The 21,895-nt window shown below is 40.1% G+C and overlaps 1 protein-coding gene across 1 annotated transcript; it reads left to right on the plus strand.

Annotated features, from left to right (window-relative positions):
• The first annotated feature begins 3,420 nt into the window (after nt 1-3,420).
• On the plus strand, nt 3,421-21,056 carry LOC145439074 (complement component C6-like). The gene is made up of 16 exons (XM_080316540.1): nt 3,421-3,619; nt 9,186-9,228; nt 9,297-9,326; nt 9,774-9,847; nt 10,940-11,069; nt 11,153-11,298; nt 11,912-12,035; nt 14,325-14,473; nt 14,543-14,746; nt 14,817-14,998; nt 15,060-15,223; nt 16,430-16,604; nt 17,587-17,665; nt 19,884-19,955; nt 20,333-20,432; nt 20,504-21,056. Exons 1-16 carry the CDS (start codon nt 3,617-3,619, stop codon nt 20,599-20,601), a joined length of 1,773 nt encoding a protein of 590 aa, XP_080172666.1. The 5' UTR covers nt 3,421-3,616; the 3' UTR covers nt 20,602-21,056.
• The last annotated feature ends 839 nt before the right edge of the window (nt 21,057-21,895 follow it).

A 21,895-nucleotide genomic window follows, 5' to 3' on the forward strand; every position in this document is an offset into this window, starting at 1 on the left:
AATGATTAATAGTCGAGTATACAAGTTAGTAGATCATTATCCATTCGTGAATTATGAGCAAGATATGATATACGACAGTTATTCATCAATGTTCAATGTTCAGCTCAGACATGGGGTGATTACTTCATGAATGTAAACCAGTGGTTCCCAACGTTTATATTGGAGTCAATTCGGAGAAATGACCTTTTTTTTGGTCAACCCACGGAAGTTTGGTTGCAAAAGTCTAAAATTCGACAACGATCCGAAAAGTTGACCTTTTTTTTCGCCGATGACTACAGATTGTATACCGGTTTTTCGGTTCACAAAATCTGGGGGGCGATGATCGGCGTTGAGCTTGAAAAGGGGGCGATGAGTCGAAAAAGGTCGGAAACCACTGATGTAAACGATTGCGATTACGATTACTTTTGAATCTCGCGATTACGATTAGGATTACGATTACAGTCAAATCAGGAAGTAGTCGATTACGATTACGATTACATTGGAAAAGTAATCACGATTACTCACGATTACATTTATCTTGCCTCTTTGATTTTTCTTTGAACACATATTGGAAGACAACATAACGATTATGATGAAATGGCCTCATGAGAGAACAACTTTCTTTTTAAATGAGACGTCATGACGTCATTTGCTGTTTACGTCAGAATATGCGCATTGCTCGACTTTATAGCTGACGATTTCTTGCTCCCAACAATTTGCATTCTGGCCAGGGCCATAACCAAGCCTCCACAGAGGGTGGAGAGCAGGCTCGAATGAGACACAAAGTTATTTCGTACATCAAAATAAATTAGAGACTGTTTTCGAGAGATTTAATTAACTTGAATATTTTCTTCGTGTTTCGCGATTTAATGTCGCTAAAGTTCTTGATTTCTAAACGCATAGCCTACCTCTCCTCTTCAAGAAAAAATATGAATAATTCATAAAAATAAGCATTTCGGTGCCGGTCAACTTGTGTATGTATCCATTGTCCATGACCGGGCTGGATAGACGCGACGAATAATCCTGAATTCCGAATCCAAGCACCACAATAAACGGCCACCCAGGGCACCCACGGAGGAAAATGCGCCAGTGAAGAAATGACAATTTGTGTGTCCGTCTATACCGAAAGATTTGATTCTTATAGTCTGCTACGTTTGGTCGACTCCAATATATCTTGACTATATAGCAGACGCGACTTGACGAATTGGGATTATGTGATAATTATGAATTGCGTGCCCTAAATTTTCGAAGACGCCACACAAAATGAATAGTAATATATGGAATTTCCAATATTAGCCTAGACGAAATTCAGTCATGATCTTGAAATATTTTTCGCACTTGGCACGACTTGAAAGCGAATACACAGCGAATCCACATCGCATCACAACGTGCCATCCAGTTGTGGCTAAAAGCCTGGTCGAGACTAACGTTTCGTGTACAAAGTGCTGTTTTGGTCCTGGTTCTTGCTGCAATCCACGCTAGCATAGTGTATATAAGCGGCTAGCTATGGTGGCAGATCCAAATGTTTTGTAAAGAATTGCGAAATTCCGATTGGTGCCCGTTTCAAGTAGGGCCATATGAGAATGAAATAAATAAAATTAAAAGTGAGCTTAAAATTCGGCCTAAATGCAAATATTGTGAACTGCCGTTACGAGTAACGGCTAATAACGACTCGGTTATGATCTATATCAGCAGCGATTGATATTTAATTCTTCGATGTGGAAATTGTCATGTTCAATTTGACGAGTAGCCTACAAAATTTCAAAACTTTGTCGGGTGTAGGTAAATAGGCCTAGGCTACTGCTCGTTAAGCAGCAACAGTCAAACTGCATTTAACTAAGCATAACCAAACATCAATACATGCTTTACTATTTGAAACTATGCAAAGTTGTGATTATAATCCTGCTGCGAGGTGGCTTCTAAGTGTATTGATAACCCGGTGTAAAGCATGGCGGGTGATCTTACAATCACATAAGACACAACTACATGTACAGTATATCGAATATCTTCACTACGTGTGAATAATTCGCTGCGCAATGACGAGCAAAGCCAATACTTTGACATAATAATGGGCAATAGCATCTGATAATCCGACGTTTCTGCCATCAATAACCTGATATATACATCACACTTTTCATCGTTCAAGAATGTTCACTGTACAGTTCATGTCATTATAGTCCTTGCACAAATGAAAAGTAATCGTTCTTTCACAAAGAAATTGATTAGATTTGTGGAATAGTCGATTACGATTACGATTACTTTGGATTTTTTTCGAATGTAATCGATTGCGATTACGATTATTTGAAAATGCTGTAATCGTCGTAATCTATTACAATTACTAATCACGATTACCCCATGTCTGGTTCAGCTCACCTATTCCATTCATTCCTGGGTTGCTCCGACATATATATATCATTAGTAGTAATTCAACAGTAATTCAACTCCGTTGTTGTTTGTTCAGATCCCTTCATTCATCCGATTTGTCTGAAGCTTTATGAGTCAGCAACATGTTTGATATGTGTGAGGACATTGAATGGAAAATGCGAGAGAGATATGAGAAATTATATTTCGCCTGTGTCTTATAGTAGTGGGACCAAAATATGCAAGAACTACGTCACCGCTGTATGCGATATTGCGAATTGCTAACAATCTAATTAGGAGATTTCAATCATTATATAAGCTTCCTTGTGCGTTGTGCTGTGCTTGTATGTACTGAATACATACATTTCTCATGACTACCATGAATACGTTATCTATACGCATCAAATTACGTCCGTGGCTGTAAAGGAAAAAGCGATGTCAAAATGTTACGTTTAAGACACATCAGTTTATATATCAAGTGTGTTAGTACATAGACCTCGTGAGATATGGAGATTGCTAAATCGATTCCAAGCCATCCTACCTAGGGAACCTATTTTTACGTTGTTATGTTTGACGAAACTGATTTTGCTGGGCAAGTAGATAGACAAATATATGTTGAGGGAGTTGAAGGCAAACATCAATGGCGTTCCTGTATATCAACACGATTGCGACATTTCGCATCATTCACATTTTGTCCGGTTCCTAGTCTTCCTCGTCAACACTGCATTAGATAAGGCCTGTGCATTTATATAGTATGGACAATGTCACTATTAAAATTATAGCATCAACGCTTCACAGCGGCAGCAACCAAGACCGCTAATGTCCGTGGTGTCATGCGTGATTAACAAGCAATTTAGTGGGTCAACAAACGGGGCATCTCCTCACTTCGAAATTCGCATTTGTCGGGCTGTTTAGAAAATTAATGCCACATAGTCGCGTCATTGCGACAACATTGTTTTATTTGTTGAGCGTAAAACATTTACCAATGACGATGTAGTCATTTACACCATGTCTTAGTTGCGATTGAAAGCTTGTATACTGTTCAGGTGAATTGCGATTGTCCCGTCTATGACTTGGTATATTTGTGTGTATATATCTGATTTCACGTACATTAAACTATACTCGAGTCAGGGGTAGCGACATAAAATTGATTGGAACGTATGAGTGTTGGACAATAAATATCTAAAGCGGGGATTTAATTAGCAGATTAGGTTAAATACTGAAGACAACGTACCAAGATCTACGGAAGCGTCAGAGCAAAATTATTTCCAAGGAAATGGTAAATACTCTTTTTTTAATTTGATCGCGCAACAACTGCATTGTTCGATCCGTTTTTTGCACCCATATACTTCAAAGACATCCCAGTAGGCAATATAAGCAGGGCCTTGGAGTATACGGCGTAAAGGGGTGGCAGATTAAGTGAAAACAACCCCCTCTCTTCCTCCCTCAACATTAACCAGTAACCGTATAAGAAGACCAAATATTATTTTCCACAAATAATATGATCGGTGTAACAATTGGGCTACGGTGGGTATATTCATGGGAATGGTTCTATAAGGAAGTTTTTATCTTCACTGCTCTTGTGAATTAATATCATCATGAACGGAGAATTACGAGTCCATCTGTATGGTCATTGGTCGAGGCAATGCGTTACAGCGTTGCGATAGCACGCCCATTATATTATGCAAACTCTATGTGCAAATGTCATACTTTTTAATCAACAAATCAACGTTTTCTTTGCGATTTTTATCACTGTGCCACTTTTGGTACAAGTTCGGCAATATAGAAAGAATCACTTGTCGCTGATCTGTTTTGCATCGACGGTATCTCTTTTCCAGTACAAGGACACGGTCAAGTGGAATTAATCCTTTCTGTAGAACGATCCCAACCTATACTGTAGCAATCGGCGATGTCAGCAAGCGATAAAAGAAAATTGCATGCTCCCTGGCACAATGCATACAAATTATTTCGCTTGAAAACATGAAACACTTAACTTTGGCAATAAGAACTAGGCCTACTTCTTTGATAGAACATCGCCTCCCTCTCTCCCGCGACCACTCGGGGCGATTAGGTTTGATATTGCACCATGTTGGTAGTCCACGGATATCCGTCCTAAGAATGCTACATGTGGGGTTGCATTTAAAACAGACGGTGTTTTAAAACACATTGTTTAAAACATGTTTCAAACCCTGTTTTAAACAGATCCCCTTTTAAAAAAGGTGTCGAGTGGCTGGAACCCTCGGAATAGTCGTCGGTTCAACAGCTTTTGCACGTAAATATAGATCGTTGGTACGAAATGGGTGATCTGATGATGACGACCGCCGACCGTAGCGATGTAGTCCTATAATTAAAGAAATTTTGGTCTGTTTATGACAAATATTGGAAGGCCTTTTCGTCGAAGGAGTCATATTTACCCTATACATTTTCCATTGCCAATGTCAATCCGATGTCAACGTCACAATTAAATATTCGTGACCTCGTGGCTAAAAAAAACATGTTTGAAATAAGGCCTTATTTTGAACAGGCTTGTTTAAATTGATTTTTATTGTAAATGCAACCCATAGCTACCAGCGTGACACGGGCGTGACCTTTACATTGGGGATTGTGCGAGCGTTCGATTCGCGGCCGTATTCGGCATGCGAACGTGAACCTCGATAGTTCGCAACCGAACCTTAGAAGGTTCTGCCCTTTGACATTTTTTCAGAAGTAACAGTGATTTCCCGTACTCATAACACCACTGATAAAAATTCCTTGGGTTTCAACTTTACCAAAGTAAATTCAACACAAAACTAACAGGAACCTCGTGACGATACAGATTACACTGAATTTTGATAATGTCACTTGACACGTCACTCTATTCAACTATAGTCAATCGGTCATTTACACCCGGCCAATTTTCTTCATTTATATTCTGTAGCTGCCGACTTGTAGCACGGCCCACTACCAGGCTTTGTAAAACACCGCTTACACCAGGCGTGGGCAAACTTTTTAGCTCGCGGGCAGCATTCGACATTTGCATCCATTCGCGGGCCGCACTATATAAAAGTTGGATACTTAGCCAAAATTCAATATTGGTATTTGATTATATAGTGACCGACGACATGTAAATAATACATATGTATTTGTATATTTAAAACAAACCAATGATTGATTTGAGGATAACGTATTCACGCGCCAGAAGCATTGAAGAGAATTTGTAAGCTGGTCGTCCCCATTGTCAAAATGAGGGATGGAAGTCGGTTGTCCCGATTCTGGATGTAATTTTGAGTCTGTGATCAGGGATCTGTTCATAGATTTGCTGGTTGTTGTTTTGGTTTAAATCCAGGGCACACAATTCTGAAAGCATCATCACCATGTTACCTTAAATCAAGCTTCTACAATGTATACAATATACATACTGTAAATAAAAATAATTCTCCAGACATGCATAAACGAATATATCTAACGAACTCGGTAATCGGTAATTTAATTACAGAACTAAAAGTACTAAACTTGCTCAATGCTCATGTGGCCAATCTAAAATCACACCCGTGTTCCGAATTAAGTCATTTACGTTTCACTTTCTGTGATGCTTAGCAATTGAAAACTTTCAAAATGCATAGGCATCGAGGTAGGACTATCGTGCCATCAATGAAATTTAAAAAAATATCTATGGTAAGAATATAACTTATCATTATCATGTTGAAATATATTAAGAAAAAGTTCAATCAAGTACCCGCAGAAATTTGATGTTTAGTTGTCAATATTTTTACAACGTTTCTTGAGGCTTCCGCGGGCCGCACAAAACGGTGTTGCGGGCCGCATGCGGCCCGCGGGCCGTAGTTTGCCCACTCCTGGCTTACACGGATTAGATGGTGAGGAGGAGCCTAAATAAACCTCCAACACTTAGGTAGGTGTTTTCGCAACAAGACAAATAGCCGAATGCACCAATGCAGTGGGGTTTAATCATTTCTAACCTGGCGAAACATTATACAACACCCTGCGGTCCTCCGAGGAATCCCAAAAAGGAAAATCTATCACATACACATCTGACTGCATATCTCATACATAACTATAGATTACTGGTGTACAACATAGGCCCGATTCCGAGTCGAGTATCCATTTTGCCGGAGTTTTTAACTTATGCCTTAAAGGCGTAAATGACAAATTTACATGGAATTAACATTGTGACGTTACCTGATGTGATGAGATAAGCTCGTATTCACGTCCGTGTTCACAGAGAACCTTAGATAACAGTTCGTGTTCACGCGATCCAGAACGTTTAGTGGTTCGCCATATCATTAGTTTGCATATTCAGGAATTAAAACTAAAAATATGGATCACGTAGGTGGAACCATAGGGTGAAATATATCAATATATCAACCTTTGAAAATAGCTGAAGGATAGCTTGCAACAGCGACCTACGCAGATTTTTTTCGTCTCAAGAGTTTGTAAAATAATTAACGTAGGTATCGAGTCACGTTCCCATTCGAGTATGCTACGAGCCCTCGCCAAATCTTTTATGAACTCTTTCAGAATAATAGCCAAGGGGGGAGAAATGAAGCAACCAAAGTTCGGTAATTCTTAGTATTGATGTTTATCCAGGCACAATAACGGCTTACAATTTTGTTACGTAATGTTATATAGGCGTAGCAATGGATATTACTATCATATCGAATGGACTGGTTAGTCGTCGAGTATGGCGCAGCCTTGATAGCGTAACAAATCATATATTTTGTGAACCACTGCGCTCTACTACCGAAGAAATTTTCCATGGATTTAAGATAACTCGTGCTCTGCATGTGTATAGAGCATAATTTATATATCCTAACATGTTGTGAAACAGCGCGCCTGTTTGAAGTTCACAAACCAAACAACAGAGAGAATTGTATCAATATCATTCATTTCCCACGAATCGCATTTGAATTATATATATTTTGCTTGACCTTATCCAAGCCATCGAGCACCAAGAATCGAGAGAAAATGACGGCCGTTCGAATCGCAATCCGGGGAATTTACTGAAACAATATATAGAGAGATGGCGTGCAACGTGTGTACTGTGTACACAACACAACGTTTTACACATACCGAACTATGTACCCTATGCGACTTTTGAGCTACATAAGCGAAAATTACTAACAAAACTGTGGTGTCTGTCTGATTCAGTATTCAAAATCCTGGCGTGTGGCAAGATGCAACGTCTAGAGTACTAGAAGCAGGTATCCGATGTAACTGCGTAGTCTATGACATAATGTTAGCTTTGACTTGTAATTCCAGCGAACGCTAATCATTGGTTGTAGCTAATGATCTGATGATTAAAGCCATTAGAATAATTTTATCGAAGCAATTTAAACTCGTTTTATATTGGCATATTTAGTTATGTTTTCATTTCCTGTCGGCCAAGTCTTCAGATGGGCGGCGCGCGATGCCATTAGAATACGGATTTACTCAATACGCAACCTTCAACGCCCAAGCGATAGTTCTTCCGAGTTCGTAGTCAAAACAGTAGTTTAATAATCATATGCTCCATATCCCATATTAGCGAACAAGAATTCGTCTCAGCTTAAGGGTAACTAGTAAGATTGTTGTTGGTGGTGGTATGGCATTGATAGTGTTATGACATCAACGATCACTTTATACCAGGGCGATATTCTTAATTGTGTTTCCTCGCCTGCCGACTTATAGCATATGGGCCGGAGTCCTTTTAGCGTTTGGTGCTTGAACTGATATGATGGCGATGATGAAGCTATGGTCAAACCTCATATAATTAGGCAGCGATTATGTGGTCGACCAAGGTCGGAGTCGAGCCTGCTAAGCCACTACCAAGAATGGGCAACATAGAAGGGGATTTTGAGTGGCCCGCCGAAAGTTTCTATCCTTGAAGTCAAATTCTAATCTGAAAGTATTAACAAATTTTATGTTGTCATGGCACCATATACTTGCTCCGTTCCGATCTACATACAATACATTCACGAGCAAACATTTTCGACAAGGCTGCGTTCCAATATAACTGTTGTTCACGTACATCGTACAATCTTTACTAGGGGTTTATACATACTACATGCAGCTAGAGTTCAAAGAACTTGTTGACAACTCTGACCGACCACAGATGTCTGGTTGACTTCAACAGCTCTTGTCACTAAATTCATTAAATACTGTTTTGGTCTCTATGCTTTAAACTTAAAGTTTACATTAAATACGATTTATTCCTTGTATAGGTGGATAAATACGCGATTAATGTATAGATTCTGTTATCCGGCCCGCCAAGTACTTCATTTTCCCATATCCGGTCCGCCGACCGGAGAATTCACCCGCCCCTGCGCTATACCTTTTGGCATTGCAGCGGTGACACATAGTACATCGCTACCCAGTCCACCAGAGCTGGTCCCAATGATTCGGGTGGATTACACGGATCTGAATCGATTATTAATTATAATGGTACGAGTGGAGTAGTGAGATAGGATTTTTTCAAGCACTGAAATTGTAAGATCTTTCTTTGCTTTGCCCAGTCCTACCTGTCACCACAATTTGAAACGTATTGCCTGCTTACTGTAAAGTTGTATTCTTTATGTATTCTAACTATAGTCCCAAAAACAGTTTGGAATCTATAACTTTCTTACCAGTACCATGTCGATATCGTCATAATAAACAGCAGATTTAGATGTTCAAGTAAAATCCATAAGAATAAGCTGATGACGTTTTATCGAACCCAGACAGCGGCCCCTGAATTTGAAATGCAATCAAAGATCCATAACGTCGCCAAGCCACAAACCCGCATAACCGCTTAACATTTCCATGGTACAAAAACAGGCCATCTCGTCAAATTGACGGCTTAAAATCGCATCATGACATAATTGTATTTTCAGGTGGAATCAAGGATACTTCTTTTCTTCAGCGCGGTTGCATTCGGTACGTGTTGCGTATTATTGTTTACAATTAAATGTATCAAAGATGTTAAATCTCTTCTGTAATTCCAGTGAACTTGACGTCGCTTGCAGCGGCCAAACGTGAGTTGTATTTCAAATATTATCCAGCCGCAAAGGTAGAGCTGTGCAAGTGTGCAATGCATGCATGATGGATATTTATCTTACGTGTTTTTTGCATATTATTTAGCAACGCATGGATAATTATTAAAACAGATTACCTTTCTTTCATGCATGCATAACTCTAACTGACACCACAATAATCAACATGTAAAAAGGAATGTAATGACTTTATTACAACTCTTCCAAATTACATGGATGACCTGTCAGCACTACCTCTTTATGTTATATAGATGCTGTCTTCAGTCTTCTGTCGAAAATGCGTTATCAAATCCCACCAAGCACATATTGTTTAGTATACTGGAAAATACACCACTTCGTTGTATTTTGTTTGTAACTATATTTGGCTTATATATGCGGATCAGAAGTGTTGCAAATGAGTAATGTTTGTCTCTACCGAATTCTTCGCAGGGAATTGCACGGCTACTGTCCCAGACGATTTCGGAGTATGCTTCGAAGATCTTGCTTCCGGAACCCTGTGGCAGGTTAGATTAAATCACCTGTTCGGTGGGTTACGAGAGCTTACGAACGAACGAAAGTGGGACATGTTATAAGTCGGCAACATAGACACAATATAAGGATTATTATCGGGTTGATGTAGAATGACCGTAGATGTCGACACACCATCAATATTAAAACACCAAAAATAATGTTGCGGTATATATTCTGACATCACTCATTAGTGGAGGACTTGTCCCGACAACGGGACAACCATGTCAATAGGAATCAGAGGTAGTCAAATTACGCAATATGACTACCGTAATAACATTACAAATCCTAGGTACATTTTTTCTAATAGGTTTTTGTATACCGTGATACCGGGGCTATTTCGATATGTTCTTATAATAATTTCACTCATAATAATGATGCAAGCATATCCCAAGCTACTTTCCACTTTACGAAAGTGTGAAACAGTAGTTCCCAACCTTTTTCGACTCACCGCCCGTTATCAATCTCAACACAAATTTTCGCCCCCATACTTACGAATCTGAAAAAGAGGAAATTTATTCACCTAAATCTGATCGCTGGTGACTTTGCTAAAAAATGGCCATTTTTCCGAGGTGATAGGTTCTCGGAAAACCCGTTTCCGCGTCTGCTTTCCGTTGAGTTGACCTCTCTTTGGCGTCCTATGCAGACTAAGCCGTCTTCGCGTCCATTTTTGGACGTGTTAATAAACATTCTCGGCCGTCCATATCGCCCCTTTGATATTTTTTTGCCCCCTTGCTTCTCAAAATCGCCCACTGTGGGGGCGATAGCGCCCAAGTTGGGAGCCACTGGTGTAAAACGTAGATAGCTTTGTCTCAGAAGATGTGTAGTGTGAACTCATAATCTATTGAGTATATGTATTGCAAGGAGGCAAAACATATACTTGAGTACTCTGAGGAGGTAAAGATACTTAGTTAATGACCACCTCCGGTTACTTAAGTGCATAAAAGAAATAATTTCGTTATTGTATCCAAGAAATATTTTGACGCAATGTGAATATATTTGAGGTAACCGACGTTGTCCCATATCGGTGCTATACGTGGCCACTGTATCACTATATTCGATGCATAAATTAACATCTTGAATTTCAGGAGAAGTTTATTACACTGGAGCCTGCTGACAATGGCACCATAGGAAACTGTGAGAACTACCGCGTCAATCAAGTGGAAAAACAGGCCTGTTCAACGTCGGTGGAAACAATTGAAGATTATCGATCTTCAAGTAAGAAGCGCATACATCCCAACGGAATTAAGAACGTACTGCCCCCACTCAAATATATGCTTTCATTTTGTTGTCTCCATCAGATTGCGGCACGTCGGGTAATTGGTATCAATGTTCGAATCGGCGATGCATACCGACGTCTTTGCAGTGCAATGGAGATGATGATTGCGGAGATGCGTCTGATGAGTATCCGTCTGTTAATCGACAATCCTACAATTGCACGAATCGGGTATGAATCAGTAGGCCTATACACCCTACAATCTACATTGTACATTGCACCGATATGCTGCAGACATGTTCGGCGATTACAGAACATTGAATAATATTAAGTCTATTAGGTCACGCGGAACGCGGCTATGTGTTTCAGGGATAAAATTGCTGTTATACTTATATCTAAAAGATATTTTGACGTGACAAAATTATTAACAAGCGTCCCATGCATATCCACGGCTGACTAACTGTCTATAGCAGCCATTACTCGACCTTTCCTTCATTCTATTCTGTGAAAATTAGAAGTATTTAGCCGACCCAGTCGCAACTTCTCAAGGTTTGTCTTCAAGATATCTACGTTAGTGACCAAGGCCGCAGAAGGGGAACATATACAAGGAGAGTTTCCATATGGCTGCAGATCATATAAGTTCGCAATTTCTAGTGTAGTGGGCCTCATGCTCACGCTACAGCACGGTCTTTTGAAAATATTTACACAGTCGGCTTGTCGGCTTTGAAAAAAACGACAGTATTGACCCTACGATATCAGTGTTATTATATGCACTACTGATAGATTGTCAGTTCGAATGTGATTGAACTGATCGATAACCGAATCTTCTCGTTCTCATTTTTAGGGTGAATTTATTTGTGGAGTTCCTGTAACGACCAGCGCTAGCGCCACACCCTCCAAATCTGATCGATATTTTCTGGGGATTCCAGGATTGGAAAATTTAGCGTCAGGATTCGACATTCTAACCGGTGAGGATTTTATCACGCTGTCTTTTGCCCAATAATAGCGAGTGTATAGACACTGAGTGCCGTAATAGTAATCGAGGCATTCAGAATAGCGATTCTTTCAAATAGCGAGTATCAACGCGGCTGGTTCTCTGTTTCGACCCCAATCCTGTATCTTCAATTCTCTGGTACGATTCCGATCCGACTTGTAGGCCGGATTCTTGAAATGACCGAGATCCGATCCGGAAAACTCCGACAATAAATCTTAGGTGTTCTGAACCCGCGGCCCGCAGACGTTTATTTTGCGGCCCGCGACATCTTTCATTACGGAAGCAATTACTGTACTGGCACAGAATTGTTACATATTAATTTAGCTACTTAGCTTTCTTATCGCACTGTCTGTTTCGTTTGATTACTCATTCTTTGATGTGTTCTGGTTTCTTGATATAGGCCTATGCTGAAGTTTAGATTGTTATTGTTTTGAATCGGATTCGGTTGTACTTTGCTTCAAAAGAATCCCGCTGCGTAGAACACTTTTAAAAAGTGTTTCACCCACCGTGAATGGTTTGAGCAGAAACAAGTACTAGAAACGAGAACGTCGAAAGCTGGGTTTGTAACTCTGCGTCCAGCAATGAATTTGCTTTCCCGGATATAAATGGAAAATCGATGTGTCATATTTGTCAAAGAACAGTTGTCGTACCGAAGCGTCGAAGCTTGAAATGATACTAGCCTACGCATGTTCCTTCTGGAGTTTCACATATCGCCTGATCTTAGAAAAAACGAAGCTAGCTTGGTGGCAAGCCCAGCAATCCACATGTCGGGCATTGTTAAAATTGGCAGCGACGTTACAGACGCTGCCAATAATACAATAATAAATTTGATTTTCTCTCGTCTCTTGTTATGACTACCGGTACAGCTGACTTTGCCTAGCGTTAATTTTTTTATTATTGTATTAATACGTCATACTTTGCCAATTTGGTTTTTGTTTGAATCTCTCTCTCTCTGTTTGCTTATTATTGTGCCGTTAACTCTCGATAAGGGGCACACGAAAAGTCTTCGAGTTGATAAATTCTTTACTGCAATGAATGTAGTTGTAAAAGCAATACTACTTAGAAACGAATGCAATGCAGGCTCCGTATGGGGATTTACTTGCGCCGCTGGAAGATACATATTCACACCAAAAAGACAGCCAATGTAAACTTACGAACGCTGTCCATTAATGCTTTAGAATGCATGAAAATGTACTAAATGCCAGTATACGACTGGTAAATAGGCTATATAGTAGCCTAAAATTAATAGTAGCCCACAAATGCATGATAATAATATTCCGCGGCCCGCAGCGTCTTTATTTGTAAAAATGCGGCCCGTTATACAAAGGAGGTTGAGAAACCCTGATCTACAAGTACCTATTTGTAGAAAACAACAAAAGCAGTAGATCATACAGTACGTGTTCAGGTTTAATATTGAATATTGCAACAAAAGAAACATGACAATAAAAAGTCACAGGTTAGTATTGAACAAAGATTTGTACTGGCGACTATTGCCTACTTGCGTGTGACTGATATTTACAACAGTCATGCTCAATGTCAATCGATAGCCACAAGCCCACAACAGCTATTCTAATCTTATCACATGAATACGAATCCGGCTCCGATCCAACTCCGGCTGAATCAGAAAAATATGAATCGAGATGGGTTCGGTTCCGGCAAAAATTGAAGAAATCCGGCCAGATGTCCGGTCCGGTTCCGGTACATGCCCCACTCTGATGCTACGATAGCTGGCATGGCTCCGTAAGGCTCTGGAGTAAACATGATACCATATTGGCATTCGCAACTCTGCAATCCTCAGGCTGCGCTTGGAAACCACATTTTGTCAGTCCTTCAGTAACAAGTATACACTTATAAAGCATAGCCTCTCTGTGCAATTTAACATCTAATTTTTCGTAATCTAGTACGCGATTCCGTTCCTCTTATCCGCTTACGACATGCAATGCCATGTAGAAAACGAGGACATTAAAACGACCAAGCGAGGTTTATCAATCTACTTTCCATCTTGGCCTTCTGGCATTGTTATATAGTATTAAATGTTTGATCTTGATCTCTTGGCTGTCTCTTTTATGACGCTATCTTCCTCACTTCTTTTTATTTGTCCTTATTCGTATCTTTCACTGAACTTTTTCGTAAAGAAGACCAACGCGCGAACTCAGAAAAGCCTCTGATGAGGTGCACCACAGCCGAGGCTGGACCGCAGTCTCTCATGCTGAAGGCGCAACCATAAACTCCACATTACTATAGCATTTGATTTTGAACACAGGGACTCGCAAAGGTGACGTCTTATCTATGGGCCCGCACGGATCGTGCAGGAGAGTTCTAAAACATGGACTGGACGATTATTACTACCGATTACCAAACAACATCAATTCCCTGACACAGCTGTTTTCCGTCGACGAAGCTCCCGGAGAGGTATGCTCCCATAATTAGATATATTGGCTGCGGGTGCATGTAATATAATAACACATTGTTACCTTTCAGATCGTCTCCACGGCGGCAGAATATTTGAAGTTGAGCGAAAATATGTTGGCACTTGATTATGCTTTTGGAGGATACCTTAATAATGACGACAGTGCGATGGGCCTGACTCAATCTGAGAAAACCAAGTCGTTTTCGTTAGCAAATATAGATACGCAAAATCGGTACGTGGCAGTTACAACCACGAACAGGGTCAGCGTTTTCAAGGTAGCTATGTCTATTTATAATACCTTTTTCGTCAAGACTTACATGTAGGAATGACGGGAAAAATATATAGGTGGAATTGAGATCCCCGCGAAACTTGGAAGCCTCGAATTCATTCCTTGGGCGACTTTACGGACTGCCTCGGGATAATTTTAGTTACGACCGCTATCTTGCCTTCTTGCGAGATTTTGGAACGCATTATTTCTCATCGGGTGTACTTGGAGGACAATATACTTCTGTTAATCTCTATGATCGGTAATATTTTAGCTCATGCTTATCGTCATCGTGTAAACGATGTGAAATTCACTTTTAACAGCTGCTGGATTGATAGCGAATTGGAACAAACCCTAGCATTAACTCGCACAGAGTGGCTGGAAAAATTAGCCTTCTGCGACCGACAAAGCGTAAACAACATACTCAATCCCACTTACGAAATTCCATCATCGTGCATCCTGGGAGCTTCTACGACTTCTACAGGAGGTAAAAATGATAATACAATACATATATATTGTATACGACTTAGTCTGGATTGCAAATTCCACTATATCATCAGCAATTCCTGTGTAGCTTGATCTCTTCGAATAGCGGGGAAATATTGAACAGATATCATGTGCTGTTATTTGACCATTCACGTGTGCAGTGTAGGGATTGCCATAGTACATTAATGATGTATATGGTTTACCACATGTTAATTTCTCTACAGAACTTCATGATTAAACAATCAGTTATTACCGATTGCAGTTAAATGTATCCTTTGTACTTATCTTCATCTATTGATTGTATGATACGCGCCAGAATGTTTCAACGTCACACCGACTAGAGCAGGGCCGGCCAACCCATGGCCCGCGGGCCACATGTGGTCCGCGAGAAGGTTTTGAGTGGCCCGCGAGGAAGGTTTAGAAATTAGTAATATTCCCAAAAATGGATTGCCCAGATTGTGATCCTGCATTGCCAACCAAAAATTTGATTAGTCTGGCTCTGCTGGCCGCAACACTTGGGATATGACGACTAAAATATCAGTTTCGGCGCATTGGCAGATCCACAGACCATTCAAATTTTGGTAGATCTTCGTACATTGCAATAAAGCAGAATATTCTGCGGTAGATTTATCAAAAGTAAAAGTTTTATGGACGCTTTCCGCAATATGTTGTCACTCGATTCCTTGCTTTTAATATTGGTACCCCCCTCTTGAAAATGAAAGAACGCCTAATGTACCAGATTAAGTCTGATTATAATCGCAATCACGAGAAAAAGTGTCTCCCAACATGCGACCTTGCGTTTGCGCTCGCAGAAAGACCGTCGAGGCGCCGAACAGTCCAGTTCTTGCAAACTGAGCCCAGCAATATACAGCAGACCCGCAATATGCTCAAGTAACGATAATATTGACCTATGAATTTTGAAAGAAAATCGCGCTTGGCGCGGTTAGTGGCCCGCGCGATTGTCCACCAATGCAATGTGGCCCTTTGGCCGAAAAGGTTGGCCACCCCTGGACTAGAGCATTAGCCTGCATGGACTTAGATTAGGCGTAGTCTACAGAGCAGTTTAAATGAAATGACTCTATCGTAGAATTAGTCTCTAATTTGAAATGCTACCGGATATGGATTGGAACAAGAACGCGAGTTTGAGACATGGATTTTATAGGACGTTTCTGGTACTTCTCCAGCTTTACCAACGTGTTTATTTCAGTGAACATCGCTGAAAATGCAGTCAAAACCGATGTCACCGTCATGGGAGGTTCTGTTTCAACAACAGCAAAGCTACGAGACACCTTGAGCAGCGCCAATTGGCAAGCATGGGCTGAAACCGTTGCAGAGACTCCCACTTTGTTGCTTCATGATTTTGAACTTACAAGAATCTCCAAGTTTGTTTCAATTTTATGATTCATTGTTATAGCCGTCATTGTGCCCATAAGTTTTACCTGAGCCAACCAAACCTTGATCGCTTGACTAAGAAGACTAAATTGATTATTATATTATTTCTTGTTTATATCATTTTGTAATACATTATATTTTATCTTATTTTAGTTATAATATATTCTATTTTTTCGATATAGGTTTTAATAATATATTCATAACTTAAATATATAAAAACCCAAAAATAGCCTATCACCCGGGAAATCCTTTTACACGGATAGGTTTTCCCTCTTTTCGGTCAAAGTTGTTTTTCCGATTTTTATCTGATTAAAATTACATCTTTTGGAAGCAGCATCAATTTCTCTTGTGTTAATTCGCCAATGGATGTAATGTACGGTCAGAACGATCAGATACAAAACCGGCGTGATAGCTCACTTGCAAATTATAATTCGGTAAATAACGTTTGTATTAGGGCTGCATTTGCAGTAAAAATCAATTTAAAAAACATGCTTAAAACAAGGCGCTAATTTAAAACATGTTTTATTGTGTTTTTTGAAACCATGGCGTCACGAATATTCGATTGTGATGTCATAGTATATTGTCAATCGAAAATATAGCTCCTTTGACGAAATATCTGTACTATTTATTAATGTTGAACTGACTATTTTGAGGGTTCCGACCATCTCATATCGATATACGTCGACTATATCGGGTGGTAATTGTCCGTAGGCTCATACAAGATGTTTTTTGGAAAGTATTTGCACAATTTAGGCATAATTTTACAACTTGAAAAAATACAACTAAAGGCCTGTTCAAAACATATTTTAAACAAAGTGTTTTAAAACACTGTTTGTTTTAAATGAAACCCTACTTTGTATCAAGCATATCCAAAACATCATTTGCGTCTGTATACATCGCGGAAGAGACTTATATTGTTCCCGTAGTACATAGCTACATATCGGTGATATAAATTTTAATCGCTATTTTCAGACTTCTTGATAACCCTCTTCCTATCTTCACGAACGAGCAACGTCTGAAAGTACAACAATTTTTGGATGAAGCCATTTCGGTAAGTTGAAAACTTCGTATATAACGACCAATGGTGGTCAAAGTATCCAACGGATCGCAGATGTTAGCAGTTAAACCAGTGGTTCTTAACCTTGCCTCCAGCGCCCCCAAGGGGCGCTGGCGATTTTGAAGGGGTGAAAACGCTCAGGGGGCGATATGGGGGCGCTGGGCTCAGGGGGGCGATATGGGAGGCGCTGGGCTCAGGGGGGTGATATGGGGGCGCTGAAGAAAAATTGCTTCGCAACAGATGATGTGGTAGTAGGACATATCCCTAATGAGTAGTCAGAGTAAATTATCATTCCACAAAACATGTCAAATCCATAATTATTCGGTCGCGCTACGCGACAATGTTTGCTACATTTGTTTTCATAAATGTAGTGGGTTATTATAATTCATGTAAAACGAATTGAGCGTACTTTTAGATCGCCAATTTCCCGTTAAAACACTGCCGTCACGCTTGCTAGAGTTATTTTCAACAAAATGTTTCGAATTAGGTATTATATCCCGAAACGCACAGCGTGTGAAAATCGAAGAAGGAGGCACTGTAGCCTATACCACTTTTAAGAGCGAGAGCCCCTTGTACTTAAAGTAGGTTTTGAAGCTTTGTACACGAAATTAATAGCTAAACATACTCGTATTTGAGAGCTGCAAAATTAAATCGTCAGAATATTTCTTCATCTTATCATAAAGGAGGATACTATCTAGTGTTGTGGTTCACAACCTCAGATGAACGTTATATAATATGAGTTACTTTTTATGGGATATATCCATGTTAAAATTATAACTTGGAACAGTAATACATTGAATGTGAGCCGATATATGCATCCCTTTCTCAGTTGACTTACTTATACCATTAATCCAATACCGTTAATTTCCCCGTATTGCCAATTGCAGAAATGAATTCGGGATGGTTCGAACCACGGGGTATGAGACTGTACCCGATTGTTGTCATTACAACCTTGATTTGGCCCTGAATACCACACACAATTATTATGTTTGTCATAGTCAAATGGTTCTCGAGCGCGATTAAAGCGCGAAACATTTCCAATACCAAAGTCCGAAAAGACCGACTGGACTTTGGCCTCTTATTAGGACAGAAACTGCTGCAACCCAAACCCGCAATCGGTGAGCTCGAAGGGTGCCCTAAATTATTTATGTGAATGAACATAAATCACGCGTCATGTTTTGACGACTCCCCCACGGAAGATTACGCATAATTATAGAAAATAGAAATAGGCATTTTCGGCGTCGGCCTTTACCACGCAACGATGCACGAAGAACTAGGAAGTTTTGGTCAATATGGGACTCCAAGAAGTGCGTTAAAAAGATCGTCAGCGAGAAATCTGAGCCGAAGAGGATTGCCCTTAATGTTGACCGTAAACTTCCATGTATAAGTCTAATTGTCCACAGGTGCTTAAATCGCTCGTGCCGAATTTACATTTCGTCGCGATCTGCCCCACAGGATAAATGATATCAATCAGAGAAAATTATCTGCCGCTGAAGAAATGAAAAATTCTGAATCGTGTGCTTACTTCAGTTTAATGCGTTTATGCGTTTCAATGTCATTTGACTGTATAACGGAAAAGGGGAAATAACAACATGTAACGAGTTAGCCTAATTGTAACGAGTTAACTATGCTGACCATCGAAATCACGCGACGGGGTTCTTGGGGCGTAGTCCTCAGAAGTTTGGTTCATCACGCTATGGGTGCGCAATTTCATCGTTTCTTTAGGGGACTGATGAAGTGCTGTTACGACCCTCCCTCTTACCCATTGTCTTTATAACAGTCCTTACAATATGAGTTGGGGGGGCGCTGGAGCACGATAATTTTCGAAAGGGGCGCTGGAGAGAAAAAGGTTAAGAACCACTGAGTTAAACGGATGTGCCTACTCTTGAAATCACAATATGTATCGCAGCGACTCGATAGGTGATAAATTCGAATCGGCTATGTATTGATTATTGATACACCGTTGTACATGGACTATTTAACGCGGTTTTTACGACAATTTCACGCTTGAAAATTATATATATACCATTTCCCTACCGTTCAAAAACTAAAGTTTCAAAAGTAGTTAGTCTTAAAACGTACCCACTTGAGTAAGTCGTGCCAGTTTGCAAAACTTACTTGAGTAATGTGAAAACGCAGAGGTATTTAGTTCCACGATCTCTAATAATGACCGGTATTGAGTGATACCAATATACTGCTATCTGTTTTTTAGATCTATTTGAAACCATACAACTCCGCGTCGTTCTGCAATTGCAATGATAGTTGCTTTCTTGAAAACGAAAATGTGAGTATTAAAAACATGCCGAAGATACCCTTGCTAATTGTTTCAATTAAAGAAGGCAGTCGGGATAAGATCCACGAGAAGTGGCAATTAGACTGCACAAAGAGGATGATATATACGCTAGTTGAAGCTCTGCCTATGGCACGATCGGAAGACGATTTTTTTTCACCTACCACAGACAATTTCAGTCGCAGTCAGATGTATTGATGGTGACCTAATTAATGTGATGACCGACACCCTGTGAATTATTTGACACAAGCCTTGATATCTGTATTTCAATTATTATGTCATAGTGAACAGAAACTGCTGCATACTGAGATAATATAGCCTCTACTTGTTCTTAAGTAAAAACTATGGAGCTAACGGACATTTTTTCTTAGACTGACAGCGTCTATTCTGCTTACCTTACCGGAACGTCAGGGAAGGAATATTATTGCCGTTGCGCTTGCGATAATGCGCCACGTATTGCTGATTGCAATGGTAGGAGTTGTTACGCGCTTTAATTTAGGTTCCATGGTTTTCTGACAGCTAAATCTGTGTTTGTATTGCAGGATCTCAATCGACAAGCGCAACTTCGTACCCCACTCTCCTCGTCAATTTACTTATTAGTGTCTCCATAATTCGAAAAATTAATTCCATATCTAGCTAATTAATTATCGGGTACGACTCTGCTGAGTAAAAAGCGTGGACTGTCCCCGACTGTCGGTTACAGACTGTGCGATAGCCAATGTCCAAAGACTACTTTAGTATATATATTTAGTTATCATTCGTATTTGTATTGGCTATTATGACAGTTGTATGTATTGCTGTCATGCGATGAATTTAAGAGTTGGTTTGCGATACTTTTGTACGTACTCTCTTATTCTTATAGGCTATTACCTTCCATGTTTATAGAAAAGTAAACAATTCGCGTTCACAATCCTTGGCAATCTATACGCAGTGTGTCTATGTTGGAAACTGATACAGCAGACAATAGCGCCAATGCAATCAAACTGCTGTGATGTGTAGTGTGCATTAACGGTCCATTAGGCCTACCGTACTTAGTGCTTATATACTTCACAGTTGACAGTAATCAGTATTAAAGATGGTGCCGCAATATCCAAATATTTCTGATTCTTGAACGATAAAGCAGGAAAACAGCACTGGTGGACAAGTCCACGGACAGAGGTGGAATATAGCCTGGTTATTATTGTTTGAAACTGAACTATATATGCTATCTCGCCTCGGCCAGGGCCAATGGCGTGAAGGGAAAATCCAATGACGCAATTTTATAATCTGTTTTGGAAGAACTCCCAATATTATTGCTATACGAATGTATAGGTAGCCACCTGATGAGTGATGGCCTTTCAAACTGTTAATGGGGATTTCACATGATCCATTGACCAGCAGATGTCGCTTTTAGAGAAAATGGGAATACTGTTGTTCGTGTCCACGGGGTGTCCTGTCCACTCGTCCAGTCCACATGAGCGCATGATGTGCATGATCAATGTGCATTGCATACACCGCAGGGTAGCAAAGATGCAGTGCAGGTATAACCATGTAAGGCTGTCTATAAAAGTGTTCCATATCACTCCTCCATGCTATCCCGGAAACGCTGAGCGGCAAGCAGGGAAAAAGCCAGCCAAGATATGTCTACCAGTTTTACCTATCAAGTCTTTGGACCGACCCGGACTGGGACTGCAGCTCTCAAGACAAGTCAAATTACTACTTCAAGTAGAAGTAGAAAACGAAGATCTGAAAATTACGTGACCAAGTAGTTTGAAAAAGTAGATTCCGTTGAGAGATCGCATGCTGTCAGCGTCGGCGTCGGTTACTTTCCAAATTACAATATGTATCCTCGCGCTATTGCAAAGTGACACTACAATTAGGTGCACATTACTCAAATATATTCAGCTACTGCGGTACTGTATTACCTACACGACTGAAAAACATAGGCTAGGCCT

Source organism: Botryllus schlosseri, chromosome 5, assembly GCF_051294905.1.
Source record: "Botryllus schlosseri isolate E-star chromosome 5, Bs_hap1, whole genome shotgun sequence".
NCBI classification, from domain to species: Eukaryota; Metazoa; Chordata; class Ascidiacea; order Stolidobranchia; family Styelidae; genus Botryllus; species Botryllus schlosseri.